General features: G+C 40.8%; 1 protein-coding gene across 9 annotated transcripts in view; it reads right to left on the bottom strand.

The window, feature by feature from the left end:
* Positions 1-1,212: 1,212 nt before the first annotated feature.
* LOC124623161 (protein kinase C and casein kinase substrate in neurons protein 1-like) overlaps positions 1,213-18,685 on the bottom strand; it is a 528,164-nt gene continuing 510,691 nt past the window's right edge. For all 9 annotated transcript variants that reach the window (XM_047148959.1, XM_047148958.1, XM_047148952.1 and 6 more), the window contains 3 exons: positions 10,810-10,958; positions 4,709-4,863; positions 1,213-2,346 (listed from right to left, as the gene is read on the bottom strand). In XM_047148959.1, coding sequence (XP_047004915.1) covers positions 2,234-2,346; positions 4,709-4,863; positions 10,810-10,958 — 417 coding nt within the window. In that variant the 3' untranslated portion in view covers positions 1,213-2,233. The remainder of the gene's footprint in view (positions 2,347-4,708; positions 4,864-10,809; positions 10,959-18,685) is intronic.

The raw sequence follows: 18,685 nt of genomic DNA, 5'->3' as shown, positions 1-18,685 counted from the left end.
ATACTGATTATATAAGAGAAGAGTAGTTGTCAAATCATTTCAGGAAGAAACAGGGGTGGTATTCCTCCAGATATCACACCTGCAGAGGATGGATGACCAAGGGTTAGCGCGAGAATTTCTTGCTATATGGGTTCTGAGGAAGGCCTCAATGACTTCCGATTATCAGTCACATGTTGCATTATTTTCAAGAGTGTCATGTTCAGAAAAATCAGTGCCACTATTCTCAAAATCAGTAAATAACTAACAATTTTGTGATCAGTCAGACTCAGTCTGTCAACTGAATTCGTTTTTGTGGAAACAAATAGTGTGAAATGTGCTTTTAGAGAGGCAAGAAATCGACTGGGCAAGAATTTCAAGGATACAAGCTAAAGGTGTAGCAAGTGCAAACTCATACTGTGCTTGAAAACATGCAATACAAAATAAATACTTGTATCACAAAAGGGACAGAAATATGATTACTGAACATAAGATAAGCTTCATTGCTAAATATTTTTGTGTAAAATAATCAAATTGGTTTCCGTTTTCAGAAATGGTATTTTTTTAAAAATCACTTTATGAAAACATGTGTAAGTTCAAAAGCAGTGTAGTGCACATCGCTTTACTTTATAAAGGTAACACTTTATATTAATCTAAAGGTTACTGTTATACAAAAACAATATAACAGTTACAGTTGCTTAAATTATGGTGTCAACAGCCTTGTCCTACTTCTAATTAATTAAGGATCTGCCAGTTTTATTTTGGCATTCTATCTGACTGAAGCACCCTCACTTCACTTTGATATTGTGTTTTTCACAGGGAAGTCTTAACGTGCCTTGGGTTTCTCCATTTGTTGTCCTGTTGTTTAATTCTACAGAGTTCTGGGTGCCGGATGACTTCGAGAATTCTTATTGATTATCTTCAAGACGTGTGCATTGCCATTATGAATACGGTGCAAGTGTGTGTGTGTGTGTGTGTGTGTGTGTGTGTGTGTGTGTGTGTGTGTGTGTTCTCTCTCTCTCTCACACACACACACACACACACACACACACACACACACACACACACACACACAAAAAAAAAAAAAACCACTGACAAAATGTATTCATTGCAAGTAAAGTGGATGCAGTCTGTTGCAAATTATTTACAAACCACAGGTTTTTTCCTTAGCTATTTTGTGTCCCAAGACAAAGCGTATCTTTTACATGATTTATATATAATTTATTACAATAAACATACTTTTATCATACGAATCCAGTTTAATGACATTCATGTCTACATTATTTACACCAAGTCTTGTACTCGTTAATCTACAATGTCTTAGGCCTATAACAGAATCACTGAATATAATGAAGGAATGAGTGTTCTCGCTTTGATTGACACCTGCTGAAGATGCACAGCCTTATCTGTGAATGCATTATTTTACAAATGGCATTACCAAGGTGTAACTGGTTACATATTTACAGAAATGTCCATTATGGCTGCTTAAAATTATTTTGATTAATTTTTTTCTCTGCACCAGGCAGTGTAGCATGTACTATATAGTATGTGGCTGGCACTTGGGTCACTCACAGATTGAACAATGGTTTGGGAAAGAGAGGAGGGAGGAGCAAATGTTATACAACTTTGTGTGAACACAAACAAGTTGCATAATAAAAACGCAAATACAGTCTGGAAAAAAAAAAAAAAAAAAAAAAAAATTACCACAAAATACTGTAACTTCAGCTTACCACCAGTAACCAAGGAATAGTTCATGCTCACAAAAAGCCTTGTGTTTTTAAAAGAAAAACAATATTCTGATAATTTAAATAATCATTTAGTGTTATACATCATCAAAAATTTGAGACAAACATCATCATGAAACTGCAATAAAATACATCTTAGTATGTTTTATACACAGAAAAGCATAGACTTTGGTCCACAGTTTAGAATGCACAGTAGTGCAGTAAAACTCACATCATGTCTCCTTTAACTGATAACGACACATTAATGTTTACTGTACAAGCCAGGATCTCTGGGGAAGGGGAAAGGGGTCACTCCATTTCTTTTAAGAGCTGAGAAATTTACGGGCACAAAGCCATTTCACTAGTAACAGCACCAAACACATTTCCTAAACGTGTGGCACCTTGACATCCTGTCTGTGTTGTAAGAGTTTGCTGTGAAGTGTGGCGAGGGAAAATGCAACCTGCCCGAGACAGACAAGCAGCAGGAAGACATCGCCAAGTAGCTTACACATCAGCAGATCCTGTATTGGCCACTACTGCGCCACAGGTTCCACGTAGTTAGCAGGGTACAGCCCTACACGGCCATCCTTACGGCCTTTGCACCATCCTTGTTCATCTTCGTCTTCGAGCTTTTCAAACACGTCACCTGTGCAAAAAATACAGTTTAGTACAGACTATGAATTAAAATCGGAATCTTACCGTGACACATGAAGTAAGGACATGAATTACAGACCAAATTTCCCCAGATCCATGTCTCAAATCTAAACACAGACATATGCTGAGGTATTCAGATCACAAAGACACTCTTAGAGCTATAAAATAAATGCATAATAACATTTTTATAGGTAGCTGTTGTACACGTATGGCTGTCACTTATTGAAAAATGTGGCTTTTAATGGTGTAACAGCCTACCTCCAGTATCCACCAGGAAAACCTCGAAGTTTTCCTAACATATAATGCAAACTTCCCCCAAACATATTTTTATGGCCTTTTTAACAAGACTCTGCATTTATCCATGGTAGAAGTACTGAATGTAATGAAGAATGGCACAAGTTTAACATCCTGACATTGGTACGGCCATTAGAGGTGGAAAGTAGACTTCTACGGCCAAGACTGATAAAACAAATTGGACATGGCTGTTTTGAAGGAAGCTCCTAGACATTTGCATCAGGTGAATTAGGAAATCCACAGAAAATCAGAGTCTGGTCTCAGCAGCCAGAGAACGTGATCGCGCGTGCATTTTCCTTGTGTAAATGTCTGTGTGTTTTCTACATTAAAAGAAAACCTTTTGACCAAAAGCTCTCATATATGCAGTCATTCTGTTGTGCCTATGGGTGATTCAATAACTGCTCTATATGGTGAGTAACTATCTATCCTCTTCAAAATATTATAGTTATTACATCCTGGATTTTTCAGTGTCAGCAAATTTAATTAGGTATGCTGGATGGAGGTCTCACTTTCACTCTTTCTGTCTAAACATGCTGCCCCAACCCCCTTTTCCAGCAAAGAGTAAAATACGTATTTTGTAAATGTTTACAGAGATGGAAGAAGCAAAAAATTATATAAAAAGTCATATTACTGACTGATTATCAAACTTTAAACCTTTGTATTCATGCCCTTACACTTAGCCACAGAGCTAACCAATCAGTTTCATATGCACTATCTTATCAGGCCAGCTCTGTGACTTCAAACTTGGACTAACCATTGAATTATTACTCAGATGATATCCTATCATGGACATCTTATGAAACTTCGCAATTGTTATGAAAACAAAGCAAACAACATAATGATTAAGAAGACACGAAAGCACAAAATTAGTTTCTATAACAGAAGCGAGCTTGAGGAGAATAATGACGTCACAGACACATACGCGAAGTGGTTGGTTGCTGATTTACAGCACCTTCGTAACCTGTTAGTTCATCCCTATGGAAATCCCCAAACCACCTTCCCCACCCTCTGGCTCCTATCCTTGTAACCGCCCCAGTTGTAAAACCTGTCCCATGCACCCTCCCACCACCACCACCACCTACTCCAGTCCTGTAACCCGGAAGGTGTACACGATCAAAGGCAGAGCCACATGTGAAACCACCCACGTGATTTACCAACTGACCTGCCTACACTGTGATGCATTCTATGTGGGAATGACCAGCAACAAACTGTCCATTCGCATGAATGGACACAGGCAGACAGTGTTTGTTGGTAATGAGGATCACCCTGTGGCTAAACATGCCTTGGTGCACGGCCAGCACATCTTGGCACAGTGTTAAACCGTCCGGGTTATCTGGGTACTTCCCACCAACACCAACCTATCCGAACTCCGGAGATGGGAACTTGCTCTTCAATATATCCTCTCTTCCCGTTATCCACCAGGCCTCAATCTCCGCTAATTTCAAGTTGCCGCCACTCATACCTCACCTGTCATTCAACATCATCTTTGCCTCTGCACTTCCGCCTCGACTGACATCTCTGCCCAAACTCCTGCTTGTGTCTGTATATGTGTGGATGGATATGTGTGTGTGTGCGCGCGTGTGCGTGTGTGTGTGTGTGTGTGTGTGTGTGTGTGTGTGTGTGTGTGTGTGTGTGCGCGCGCGCGCGCGCGCGTGTATACCCGTCCTTTTTTCCCCCTAAGGTAAGTCCTTCCGCTCCCGGGATTGGAATGACTCCTTACCCTCTCCCTTAAAACCCACTCCTCCTCTCTTTCCTGATGAGGCAACAGTTTGTTGCGAAAGCTTGAATTTCATGTGTATGTTTGTGTGTCTATCGACTTGCCAGTGCTTTCGTTCGGTAAGTCACATCATCTTTGTATATATGTATATATATATATATATATATATATAGAGAGAGAGAGAGAGAGGGAAACACTCCACGTGGGAAGAATATATCACACACACACAGCAGGCATGAAAGGTGCACGTACTTTGATTAGTCTATTTGGACCAGATAGTCTCTCATGAAAAATGGGCTTAATGATCAACTGAAGCAGCAAATTTCAAGAAACATTATTTTACCTTGTTTGAAGCTGAGTTCATCTGACTCTGCCCCTTCATAGTCATAAAGCGCTCTCACGGGAACACCAGGTTCACCATGGTCAACTAAGGCTTCCCCTGCATCTTCGTCCCATTCATCTTCTTCAAATGGATTAGCTTCTTGTCTTGTGCCATTCCTGTAATATGGAGAAAGATACTATTTGCTTGCTTCTCAATGATGTGTATTAAAAAGCTGCTGACTGTCACTGTTCAAATTGGGTATAACTAAACACTGTACAAGACTACATTACAGTAAAATTTCCTCAACAAATTTCCTAACTGAAATTTTAATACCTTTTCTTATTTTAAAAAATCCCATATTTCTTGTGTATAACTGTAAAAATACATCATGCTGCTAGGAATTTCACTTCTTTTGAATCACTCAGCACATTCCAAAAATTATTACATCAGAATACGGAATACAAATAGTAAAATATGTTTACAGAGTCCGAAATATGAAAGGAAACAGCACTTTCATCCATCAACCTGAATTCAAGTAGGATTTTAAATGATATGATATAATGTCAACAATGGAAATTCCTGGATAGATTGATGGTTAGTTGATTGTTGGGACAAGGGACCAAAAAAACTGTTGGCCCAAGAGTGGTGCACCCAAAAGAAAAGACATCCACCAGGAACGTTTTCGGATCAAGTTGGTAGATTCATAACATTAAAAGGGAGAAGACTAAAAACATAATGGACATCTTTTGTACCGCCAATACTAAAAGCAAGATGAAGGAGATAGGGTAGTCAGCAGGTGGCTGTCCCCGGGGCTCTGCATGTGACAGGAAACGTCCCATCCACAGCTGCCCCACCCGCAATCCAGTACTGTCAAGAGCGCCCATTATTCAACAGAATGAAGCACCTAGAACAGACAATTGGTGTGGCAAAAAGAGGCAAACCAATTCTAAAAGTGATTAAAGCAGAGTAAAAGAGGGATGAAAAGAGCAGTCTAGTCAAGGAGGGAGGGTCTGAAATCCTCCAGACCTAGCATACAGCGGGATATGTTCCATCCCCAACCACTCTGCCCCTGCTCCAGATGTAGATTAAAATCTTATAACTGACAATAAAAACCACTTTCATGGAGAAAACAGAACCAGTTTAAACACCCACATATTAGAGGCATTATGGTTGTTTTAGAACCCATGACTGTTTATTAAATGGAAATTCATAAAATTGCAACCAGTCACTTTTTGAAATAGTTATCTATTCATTCTATGAACCAGTTTCTGAACCTTTTCAGCCTCATCTTCAGATTATTTTCCAGAAGTTACGTAGTTATTTCAAGCATAATGTTGGGTGCTGGCTCTGTGACAAGTAGACAGAAGTATGAAACTAAATGTTGGATACAAATCGACAGATAAACAATATTCATGGGGATGCATTAAAGCATGTTTCATCATCTTGTCTCAGAGCCAGCACCCAGGATTATGCCTGAAATAGCCATGTAACTTCTGGAAAACCATCTGAAGATGAGCCTGAAGAAGTTCAAAAACTGGTTCACAGATTGAATACATAAGTTTCCAAAAAAGCAACTGGTTGCAGTTTGAGTTAACCTGGTATGACCAATGTGGAGATGATACATGACTGTGGATTCATTCCACCAGCAGAAATGGGAGGAAGAGTGCCATCCTGCTGTAGTCTCCTTGACCGTGTGGAGTTTATTAGATGTGGCAGTAGCCCACCATATGTCATTGCATTTCTGAGCAAGCACAAATCTCATGCACACCCTCAAATCTGCACCTCGGATCAGCAAAGTGAATCAGTAGAAATTAAGTCATTCTCTAGCCAAATGGTCAGCCAATTCATTCTTCCAGAAACCCACAATACTCCGTATGTAGAGTAAAACAACTGAACAAGCAGCACATCAAAGGTCAGCGAGAATGGCATGAATAGCGGAGACCATAGGGTGGCAAGAATAGCATCGCTCGATAGCCTGGAGACCGCTCACCGAGTCAGTAAATGTTAAAGAACAGTCAAGGGAGGCCCATTTAATAAAACGGAGGTCTCTGCTAACACCTGTAAGCTCTGCCATAAATACACAACAAATTCCCGGCAGTGACAGGAGTTCCACACTGGAAGGAGATGTAAAAGCATATCCTGCCTGATCCACAGTTTTAAAGCTGTCAGTGTAAAATTGGGAACAATTGAAAAACTGGACATAACAGATGCTGAAAGGCCATGGGGGTGGGGGTAGGAAGGGGAGGGAGAATGGCAGTAAGACTTTAGGACCTAGAAAGAGATTGGACCTAATACAAGACCTGAGCACCATCCAAGGAGGAAGGCACAAGAAAACACGTACAGTACAGTCCAGGGAGGAAAAATCTTGGCAGAAGTGACTGCATAGGAGATAATGAGCTGGCACTTGACAAATCTTATGTGTGGCAAGGAGACTGTCTACAGGACTAGCCCAAAAGGCACCAGTAGCCAGATGTATACTATGATGGTGGGCTAGGTCCAACGGTTTGAAGTTGAAGGAGCTGCTGAGCCATAAACCTGGCAACCACAGTACAGTCAAGATGAAACTGTGGCTCAGTACTTACAGGTAAGAGTAGCATGATCTGCACCCAAGATGTATGGGCAAGGAAGCAGAGAGCATTAAGCTGTAGAAAGTGGAATAGCATTTCCAGTGGTGTCTATGATCATATCCGAGATGCCTTGCACAAACTCATCGATAAAATTCGACAGAGGGGCGGCAAATGTAATGGCTGAGGCAAAGAAAAGCCCTTAATGATCAAGTGACTGATGGCCAAGTTAGGTGTGAAAGGGCGGGGAGGACTGGTCAAGTCACAGGATCACTGCCAGTCTCCAGTGGGGATGGAACCACAACCACAAACATTGGCTCAGAAGCCAAATGTATGGGGTGGGGGGAGATATGGTGCCTCTGGAGGCACAGGAGGAGCCTTGTCCCAGTTCTTCTTCTCCTCCTCCTCCTCCTCCTCCTCCATAACCTTTGGTGGGCAAGGTTGGTTTAAGGGGCTATTCACAGTGAGCATGGGGCAGATGAAGAGTGGATGGCTCCTTCAGCCATTGTTTGACATCAGGCTTCTGGTTTGGTATTTGTCAGGAGAAGGGGTCCTGAAAGAGAACCCTGTTACTGATAGACGCTGAAGAAGGAGAACTCTTCTCTGGCCGGGTGTAGGAAATGGTTCCCTATTGGGAACCAAATGAGAGGAGTGTGATGGGAGATCTTGTTCGGAAAAGTTGAGGTATGAGGTGACGGTCATGATGTCAGTGTGATTATCGTATCCACAGGATGTACACTTTCCTATTTTTTCCATGCTTTGGTACCTGACAGGTGGTCGATGTGTTTGTACCGTATTTACTCGAATCTAAGCCGCACTTTTTTCTGGTTTTTGTAATCCAAAAAACCGCCTGCAGCTTAGAATCGAGTGCAAAGTAAGTGGAAATTCTGAAAAATGTTGGTAGGTGCCGCCATAACCAACTTCAGCCGTTGAATATATGTAGCGCTACACAGGCATGCTTCGCAGGCACAAAGATAAATACTGGGGCCAAAACCTGCGTCAGTAAATAAATTTAAAAATAGGTGGAAGACGAGCTTTTTTTCTCCACCCCGAGTTTCGACCACTGTATTTTCATACATTATCCAACGAAGTAAATACAAATTCCGTATTGTTCATCTTCGAATGTAGCAGCATTTCTATGGTCCGACTGGCAAGACTGTTTGGGATGTTTGTCAATACGGCCAACTCTACGTTCTGAATTTTTTCCTACCTGTGAGAAGAGGTGGTTGCTAATAGAAACTTTTATGAACTCTAATCACATGCAGTATTCTCTTCACCATAAGAATAATACGAATATAAACATTTTGCCATGTATTCTTTCATGTTTGCTGCTATCTCATTTAAATCCTGTCAGCGTAATAAACTACGAAACTAGTGTGAGACAACAGCAAACACAGAAGAATATACATATCATGTCATGTTTATATTCGTATTATTCTTATGCCTAATAGCGATACAGTCAGAAATGAAGCACAGCAATTGACTAGATTTTTAAATCTAAGATGACTCTAATTTCTGTGCAGAATGTAATGTACAAAAGAGGCGTCTGCAAAGATTTTCAAACGGAGAAAAATTTTAGCTAAACTCTCATTCAGAACATCTTCTATCATATGCAGTCTATTATTTGGTTCTTGTTGATCATTATCAAAGAAAGCAGCAGTGTCAGTAACAACAAATAGCAGTCTCTTGCCATTGTTTCGCTAACGGGACAATTCCTCTCTTTTTTTATTGTAAGCGGCGGTAGCGCACACAAAAGCAAGCGACAGGTCGTAAACACACATTATCAGAATGCGACAAACAATGCACGAGACAGTACAATAACGCATTTTCAGCTTACAGTGACGTAAACACCTATAACAAAGAGAATGGAACTTATCAGATCAAAGAGAAATAAGCAATCGATTCAAACCAGACGGAGCACTTGAAAAAGGAAGGGTACCCGTATAAATACAGACGGAGCATCTGACGCATAGCAATGGCTACCTGGTAAAGCTTAACTGCTAAGCTTATGACTCTAACCAAACTACTGTAGCTGTATCGTCATTCATTCGACCTAAATTGTGTCTCATATTACAATGGACCAACATTGTTTCAATTTGGAGGTGCGGCCTAAAACTTTTCTCTCCCCTTGAATTTCAAGTCTCAAATTTCAGGTGCGGCTTAGATTCGGGAAATGTTTTTTCCTTGATTTCGAGTCTCATTTTTTAGGTGCGGCTTAGATTCGAGTAAATGTGGTATTCCTGGATCTTCTGTTCTTTCCTGTAAACTAGGCAAACTGGCGAATATGAAGGGTGATGTTCACATAATGGACTCACAAAGGTGGACGTTCACAAAGACTACCTTCATGGAGTGATTGTCCACATTTGCCGCAGGATGACATATGCCCAAAGCATTAACATCTGAAGCTCCTCATGGGCAGTGGGATATACAATTGCACATCACACCAATACACCATGACCTCCAAAGGCCAAGACAAAGGCACCTGTATCCATATGATCATCCTTGGGGCCTTTCTGTATGTATCTGAAAAAAATTACATCTCACTGCTGGAGACAAGTTCAGAGTTCTGCATCTGCTTGGAGTGTAAGTTCTCCGTGGGAGATGATTCCTTGGACCATGTTCAATGTTTTGTGTGGAACGGTGATCACACACGTGTCACCTGGACGATCACATGCCCTAAAGAGCTGCAGATTGGGCGGCAGAGGAAGTTTTAATTAATCACAAACCATTTAGCATTTTTCCTAGAGACAACTTACCCAAATTTACCTTCAATGTTTTCGACAAAAAATAAAGGTTTCATAGCAGTAAAAGCATTCCCCTTCAATCTAAGAATTCAGTGAAGTGTGGGCTTCCAGATGTCTGGATTCTCCCTCTTCCCATGGCATAGCCAAGGAAGGAAACATTGTGGGTTCATTATCTCTCTGCATTGTAATAATTTTTTCCATCTGAAGATACTGCTGGAACATTACGGTCACCAGTGGTAGGAATTCTGAGTCAGTTCGGGGTGTTCCCACGAGCAGCTGAGGATGAAACATCCACCCAAACATAGCCCCACTTGCTTGGGTAAGCCTTATACAACTGAGGTGCAGCAGGTTCCCTAGAGGTAGGAAACCTGAGTGTCCAAAACCAAAAACCAAATCCAAGCAGGCTCAGCATCAAGGACACCATCCAATGGTAAGGCAGGTATAGCAAACAGATGGACTTACAGCACAGAAAAGGAAGCAGCACTGCAAAGGCTGGGCCCTGTTTTGGCCAAGCATGTAGTCACGAAAGTAATGCGAGCTCCCTGGGACAGGTGGAGGGGGGGGGGGGGGGGGGGAGGCAATGGGTCAAAGGAAAGGCAGCCCAATCATCCATAATATGGTCCGACGTAGACTGTAACGTGAAGCTAAGCACATAAATTACTGACCACATAAACGTGTACTTCTAAACATTGACAAGTTTTCATGGAACACTTTTAGTGCCTTACGGATTTGCCCATACATTAAAGACATATACATAGGAGTAAAGTGCCAAAGAACAGCTGACACAGCTTTTTTGTTTCTCTATGCTACTTACGTAATAGAAGACGTCCTATTAGCAGTATCAGCTTTCTCCTTGGCTTTTGAGGTACTTATACTCTCCACTTTACTGTCAGCTGTAACATCTGTTGAAATCACACGTCCTGTTGCTTTCTTTGCAGCTTTGTTATTAGCTGGTGGGAAATCCTGAACAAAAGAAAAAGGACAATGACAGACATCCCTACACATATTTAAACAAATCACCAAACACTATCATGTTAAACTGTGTACCCCATTATTTAAGAATGAGTTTGTTATTTCTTTTCCTATATGATGACAAGACATAATTAACAAATTTAATCAATTCCTATACTGAGGATGCTATTTAAAAATTATGACACCTATGTGCCTTAACACTGCAAAGTATTTTTTCTACATTATGCCATTTGGCTGATACCGAATTTTTGAAAGCTCTTTCCCTCTCACACTAGAATATTCATTTACATTTCATAAATTCATTTACATTCTAAAAATTTAAACACTAGCAAGAAATAAAATGATATTGTTTGTGCTCTATGCCAATGCAGAAAGTTTTTGACATAAAATGCCATTACTCAAATTCAATCTAAGTAATACATTAAAAATTATAAAGAAAAACAGCACAAAGCTGCTAAAATTATTATTTCTTTCATTGCGACATATCTTTCTATAAACTGAGTAATAGCTGCAACAAGACTCAAACACCATTCAAAGTTCATGATACTGTTTACGCACAGGCCAGTGTATGCATGCACAGAATCACCTGTTGATTGTCATCTGGAGCTTCCTAACACCCTTCACATGTAACCCCCCCCCCCCCCCCCCCAGTCATCTCTACTGAACCGACAAACTAAGGAGCCACTTTGCCAATAATGTTCACAGATAGAGAACCTAATTTGTTAGTTTTTGCTTTCTGGTCAGCACAATACAAAGGCTTTACTTCTGTGGCCATAGGAGCAACACCCATGCCCTAGAGTGAGGCATGCCTCTCGACAGTGCCCTTGTAACATTATGAACATCTCTCTTGGCGCACTAATGTAGGAAAAGGCACATTGCTACTTACCGTAAAGAAGAGACTTCAAGGTGCAGACAGACACAATTAAGACACTCGCATAAAGCTTTCGGTCCCAGCCTTCATCAGTAAGAGAGAGAGACACACTTTCTTTTACTGATGAAGGCCGTGGCTGAAAGTGAAATTTTATGTGACAGTCTTAATTGTGCCTATGCAAGTGTCTTAACTGTGTGTCAGCAACTTGACATGTTTTCTTTATGGTTAGTAGCAATCTGTCTTTTCTTACATTGTTGATATTCCTACCTGGAGTTTCCATTGTTTGATGTCTGTTAGAACACTGCTATGACAGTGTATGACCTTGTGTTCCTCACACTAAGGAGTTCAAGAGACACCATGTACCAATAAATGAATCTTCAGACAATGTTTTGTCCTGTACCTTCCCAAACAACTTGGTAAATTTTTTATACTCCTACTTATTTTTTTAACAGCACCTATAACAGTTGCAAATGCTAATAGAAAATTTACAGCATTAAAATTAATAAAAATGTTCTGGATCCATAGAGCGACAGATGGAATTATGACCAATTCTGGTTTATTCCCTACCTCCTGACTGTTTTTCACTAAAGCTCTTTTTATGAAGAATCAAGAAATGTGTCACAAGGTGACTGAAATTAATGAGTTTCATTTAACTGTAAATGTTCCTAGTCAGCTTGAAGGATTTTTTCAACAGAACAATTGAAAATACCATTATTATACGTTTAGTGTTGTACAAATGTTAATAGTACTTTTTATTCTTTTCCATTCCTTATGTTTAATTTACAGCTCAACTCTTACAGTTAGTTGTTAGTGTAGGTAGTAGCTTTATTATTATTATTATTATTATTATTATTATTAGCATCAAGGGATTGTAGATAAGCCATTAGCATATTGGCATCATATAACTAAAACTAGCAGCATTAGGTCAATTATAATAAATTACTGGTAGGTGAGACGGAAAGAGCAGATTGTATTTTACAGATGGTCTGTCAAAATGTTATGTATTAGCTCTAAGGCAGCATTTTATCTGTCACTTTATGGAAATTAAGATAGCACAGGTATGCTGCATTACACTTTAATGAAAGCAGTTTTAGAGTGGTTATTTACAATAAAATGTTAATCAAGCAAAGCTAAGTTGTTTTAAGTTCAACAGTAACACAAGCATTTTACAATAATTACAACCAAGAAACCTCCAAAGCCGTTTCATGGCTTACTCATCAACTTGTAAGGAAGGAAGATTTGAGTTTGTTGCTTCATTAATGAAAAAGTCATTACACATGGTCATCGTGTATCATATGAGAAAATTTTCTTACAACTACTTGTGCTGCACACGGGGCAATTTCTACTTGTTAACTGATCTGCAGCTCATTTGGTGAATTTGGTAAGCAAAAATCCAACGAATACCACAGTTTCATGTTCTATTTCAGGACCCTTGACCCTGTACAGAATGTACTGGATCACCAAAATCCATTACAAGGGAATTAATACAAAATTCCAATAACAAGCAGCTACTTTAACTGAGAATAAAGTTCCTTCACTGTTGGTGAATTATATTAAGTGTTGATATTTTGCAAAAAGATAAACCTATATCCTGGAGCCATAGAATGTTGCCTACCAGCCTTTGAAAAAGCAGCACTCTTCTAATACCTTAGTCACGATCCTGGGGCTGTAGTGAAGTTGAAGTTTTGAACTGGTCCACCTGGCACACTTTAGTGGCTCTACTGAGAGAGTGCTGCCAGTGAAAAGCAGTCATTCCAAGTCTGTGTCTAGTTGTTAAGAATTAACTCTTTATGTGTGTCAAATGGGTATCTTTCAGATACATTTAATTGTACCTCTATCTTGGAGATTGACAGAAGTGATAGTATGATTAGGTGTGGATGATTTGCTTCCAATCCTGCTTATTAAACATGCTTTTAGACACTACAAGATACACAGGAATTAGCGTCAATGACAAGACACAGGAAATCCCACTGTAATAGTCTAACAGGCTGTGGTAAGCAAAACAGTTCCATAACAAGACAGTTTCACAGCAGCTACAGGCTAAGGGGCATGTATACCTGCTGGAGTTTATCTACCAAGTTTTCAGCTGCTCCTGTAAATTTTGTATTTATTCTTCTGTATATCAAAGTGCAACTGTTCCCTGGCATAATTTAAACCTCTACTGCTCACTCCATTTTCTCTCCCCTCCAGTACCTATTGACTAAGGCTGTCTCTAAGTGTGCTGCAGAATGCTGTTTCCATGCATTGTGTCTTTATTTTTCTTTCTACACCATCGCCTGTAAGTGAAGGTAGGTAGTCCTCTGTCATTTCACAGTTCTAAACACACTACTGCATTTGAGCAAATACAGAGTGGCCCAGAAAAATGTACACACTCTTTGATAGTCAATATTAACGGAATAAAAATCATACACTGTTACAATTCTTGCATGGGGAGAAGGTTATTTTGTGTGTTTAAGTGCCCCCATTAGCAGCCAAACAACTTCGATGCCACTGAACTATTGACTGAACTATGGCTGTCAGTGTTGCCAGTGTGATAGCTGCATAGGGCACCTTGATGGTCTCTTATAGCTCATTCAGTGTTGCTGGTTTCTGTTGATGAACTTTATTTTTCAGGGTCCCCAAAGGTACATGTCCAGAAGTGTAAGGTCTGGAGACTGTGGTGGGTACTCAACAGCTCCTCTTCAACCAATCCGGCATCCAGGTACTTTACATTTTCATCCAAGTAGGCTCCGACATCTCTATGGTAGTGAGGCGGAGTGCTATCTTTTTGTAAGTCAAATCTTTCATTTCCAAACATCTCTCAGATGACGGGTAAAATCAATGTTTGCCGTATATGAAGATGAACATCACCTGTTATAGTACCATCAAAGAAGAATAAGCCAATCAAACTGTGTGATGTCAGACCACATCGCACACAGTAGATTAACATGTTTGTCCACGTGAACACGAGGATTTTCAGGAGCCCAGTAAAAGCAGTTGTGGTGGTTTACAGTACTGTTCAGTTTGAATTATGTCTCGTCAGACCAGATAACCATCCCTGCAAACTGTTCATTCTCACGAAACATGACTTCGAACAATTCACAGTACTCCAGCTTTCATCCAGCTCGTCCTCATTCATAGCTTACAGTGATCTTGGAAGGTACACTTTCCACTTTGCAGCCTTCAGAATGCATCATACACTTGATCGGCTCACTCCGCTTTTACGTGCAGCCTGCTTCACAGATTTTTCAGGTGACCTAGCAAAATGTTGCAACACAGCAGCACTGGAAGGCTGGACTTGGTGATGTTTTGATCGGCCATACCTTTCCTTATGCACGTCCTGAACAGTACCATCTGCTTCAAATTTAGCAGAGACATTTACGTGTTGGTGGCAAAGTTCTGTACACATTGCCGTTGTACCTCCGTCATGTTTTCACACTTCCAGTACCACTTCAATATGGCCTTGCATTACTCAAATGACAATCTTACTTCATTTATCACTGCACTGTCGTTTGCGGATAAACACGCACCGAGATCTGTTGAGAAAACAATGGACTACACTACCGAGCAAAATTGAAATGATGGCAAAGTTCTGTACACATTGCCGTTGTACCTCCGTCATGTTTTCACACTTCCAGAACCACTTCAATATGGCCTTGCATTACTCAAATGACAATCTTACTTCATTTATCACCGCACTGTCGTTTGCGGATAAACACGCACCAAGATCTGTTTCTGGACCTCTGTATTATAATTCCTACAAATCAGTCAACTATGTAACAAAACTGCCTGTTGCCAAAATTTAATTCTGTGATAAATTTTTGTGGACCCAGAAAAAGCACATAATTGAAATACTACCCTTGCACATTGCAGTTATCATAGTGTGCCGCTTCTTATTTGCCAATAAATTATTTGAACAACCCAAAGTAATAACCATGCAGTCTGAAAAATGAGTGGCATGCTTGAAATGGTGATCACAGCAAAAAAGCCAAATTAAATGTTTCAGCCTACAGTTTTGCCACATACATGCAACCATTAAATATTCGATTCATCTACATTATTAAAAATGGACTGAATATACCAAATAGTTGTTCTTAATCTTTGAACTAAACTACTATAAGAGCAAAACTTGTGTAATTTAGTAGTAACAACAACTAAAAATGCAAGGTGAAAGAAATTTACTCCAACAGTCATTCATTTCAAAGACAATGAGGTCCAACACAAAGACAACCCCCCCCCCCCCCCCCCCACACACACACACACACACACACACACACACACTCTCTCTCTCTCTCTCTCTGCACTGCGAGGGACCATTATAGGGGTTTAGATGTGGAACTCCATTCTTCACTTTTCTAAATTTGTGAGGTATGAGAAAAACATGTACCCAATTTCCTGCTCACTGGAAACACTCCAGTTTGTTTTACATACATCATTGTGCTTAGAGCTATTATGCAAGTTCTAAAACTGTAAATCTAATCAAAGCATTTTAATGAAATTTTAAAATTTGAATGATGTGCAATTTGTAAGATAACTACAGAAGCAGAAATTTTTGATGCAAACACAAAGGGATAATTTGGTTTTTTAAACAAACATACCCTGATGAGCCAAAATGATACGACCCCCACTTAACAGCATGTAAGTCCACCTTTGGAATACAATACAGCAGTTCTGTGCGGCATGGATTCGACAAGTCCTTGGTAGGGACACAAAGCTGGTGCCCAACAGTCTGAAGAAGTGTTCCACTGGGTTCTTACTGGGCAAATTTGGTAGCCACAACATCAACACAAGTTCCCCATGGTGCTCCTCAAACCACTGCAACACAATTTTGGCCTTGTTACATGGACACTTAACCTGATGGAAGATGCCATCACTGTCAGGGAAGACACAGCAATGGATGCAGGTGTTCTGCAAAAATGTTCACATAGGCCATAGCTGTCATGGTGCCTTTGATTACTTCCACAGGTCCCATGGAAGCCCTGGTGAATGTCTCCCCTAGCCACCAGCCTGCATCATTGGTGCGCTCAGATTTAGAGTTGACATTAGCCTGTATGAAGGTGTATCCAGACATGACCACTGACCTGATGTAACAAGAAAAATAATTCATCCAAACAAATGATATGTTCCTATTGATCCACGGTCCAATCTCAATGAACCGAGCGAGGTGGCGCAGTGGTTAGCACACTGGACTCGCATTCGGGAGGACGACGGTTCAATCCCGCGTCCGGCCATCCTGATTTAGGTTTTCCGTGATTTCCCTAGATCACTTCAGGCAAATGCTGGGATGGTTCCTTTGAAAGGGCACGGCCGATTTCCTTCCCCATCCTTCCCTAATTCGAGCTTGTGCTCCGTCTCTAATGACCTCGTTGTCGACGGGACGTTAAACACTAACTTCCTCCTCCTCCTCCTCCTCCAATCTCAATGATCCTGTAGCTATTGCAATTTTAACTGACAATATCACCAGGTCAACATGGCAACACATAGGGGTCATCTGCTGCAGAAATTCATGCTGAACAGTGTGCTCTGAAATACTTGTGCATACACTAGCACTGTAGTGTGTCACCAGATTTGTCACAGATCGACTTTTATCCCACTTTACAGAGTGACAAAGCTTCTAACATCCACATTCTGTGATAGGGCACCGATGTTCGCCTTGTCACCTACTTGTGGTTTCACCCTCCTTCAGCCAGTTTCCATAATTTGCTCATGACAGTATTTCTTGAGCAGCTGACTAGCTTTGCACATTCCGAGAAGCAAGTTTGCAGCCACTGGGCCATAGAAATATGCCAAAGTGTTTCAGTGAATTTCCCCATTTGCAGGAACATCATCACTTAAGTGCTTCTCCATTCATTTCTCCTCCACTTATACACTGAAGAGCCAAAGAAACTGGTACACCCGCGGCATACCATGAAGGACCCCTGCAACCATGCAGAAGTGCTAGAACACAAACATAGCATGGGCTCAACTTGTGTCTGAAGTAGTGCTGGAGGGAACTGACACCATGAATCCTGCAGAGCTGTCCGTAAGTCTGTAAGAGCACAAGAGGGTGGAGATCTCTTCTGAACAGCACACTTCAAGGCATCCCAGATATGCTCAATAATGTTCATGCATGGGGAGTTTGGTGGCCAGCGGAAGTGCTTAAACTCAGAAGAGTGTTCCTGGAGCCACTCTGTAGCAATTCTGGACTTGTGGGGTGTCGCATTGTCCTGCCGGAACTTCCTAAGTCTGTCAGGATGCACAATGGACATGAATGGATGCTGGTGACCAGACAGGATATTTACGTAAATGTCACCCCCTGCTTACATGTGGGGTCCATGAATTCATGAGGGTGTCTCCATGCCAGTACATGTACATCTGCCTGATACAATTTGAAATGATGCTTGTCCTACCAGGCAACATACTTCCAGTCATCAACAGTCCAATGATGGTGTTGATGGGCCCAAGCGAGACGTAAAGCTTTGCGTCATCTAATCATCAAGGGTACACAAGTGGGCCTTCGTCTCTGAAAGCCCATATCAACGATGTTTCATTGAATGGTTCAAACGCTGACACTTGTTGATGGCCCACCACTGACTGCAGCAATTTGCAGAAGGGTTGCACTTCTGTCACACTGAACGATTCTCTTCAGTCGTCGTAGGTCCAGTTCTTGCAGGATCTTTTTCCAGCTGCATCAATGTCAGAGATTTTATGTTTTACCTGATTCCTGACATTCACAGTACACTCATGAAATGGTTGTACGGGAAAATCCCCATTTCATCATTACCTCCGAGATGCTTTGCCCCATTGCTCTTGCACCAACTATAACACCACATTCAAACAATCTTTTTTTTTCTTTTTTTTGGTGGGGTTTAAGGGCGCTCAACTGCTG

This window comes from Schistocerca americana, chromosome 7 (genome assembly GCF_021461395.2).
Source record: "Schistocerca americana isolate TAMUIC-IGC-003095 chromosome 7, iqSchAmer2.1, whole genome shotgun sequence".
NCBI lineage: Eukaryota > Metazoa > Arthropoda > Insecta > Orthoptera > Acrididae > Schistocerca > Schistocerca americana.
The sequence above is the reverse complement of the archived record's forward strand: the minus strand, read 5'-3'. Positions and strand labels throughout refer to the sequence as shown.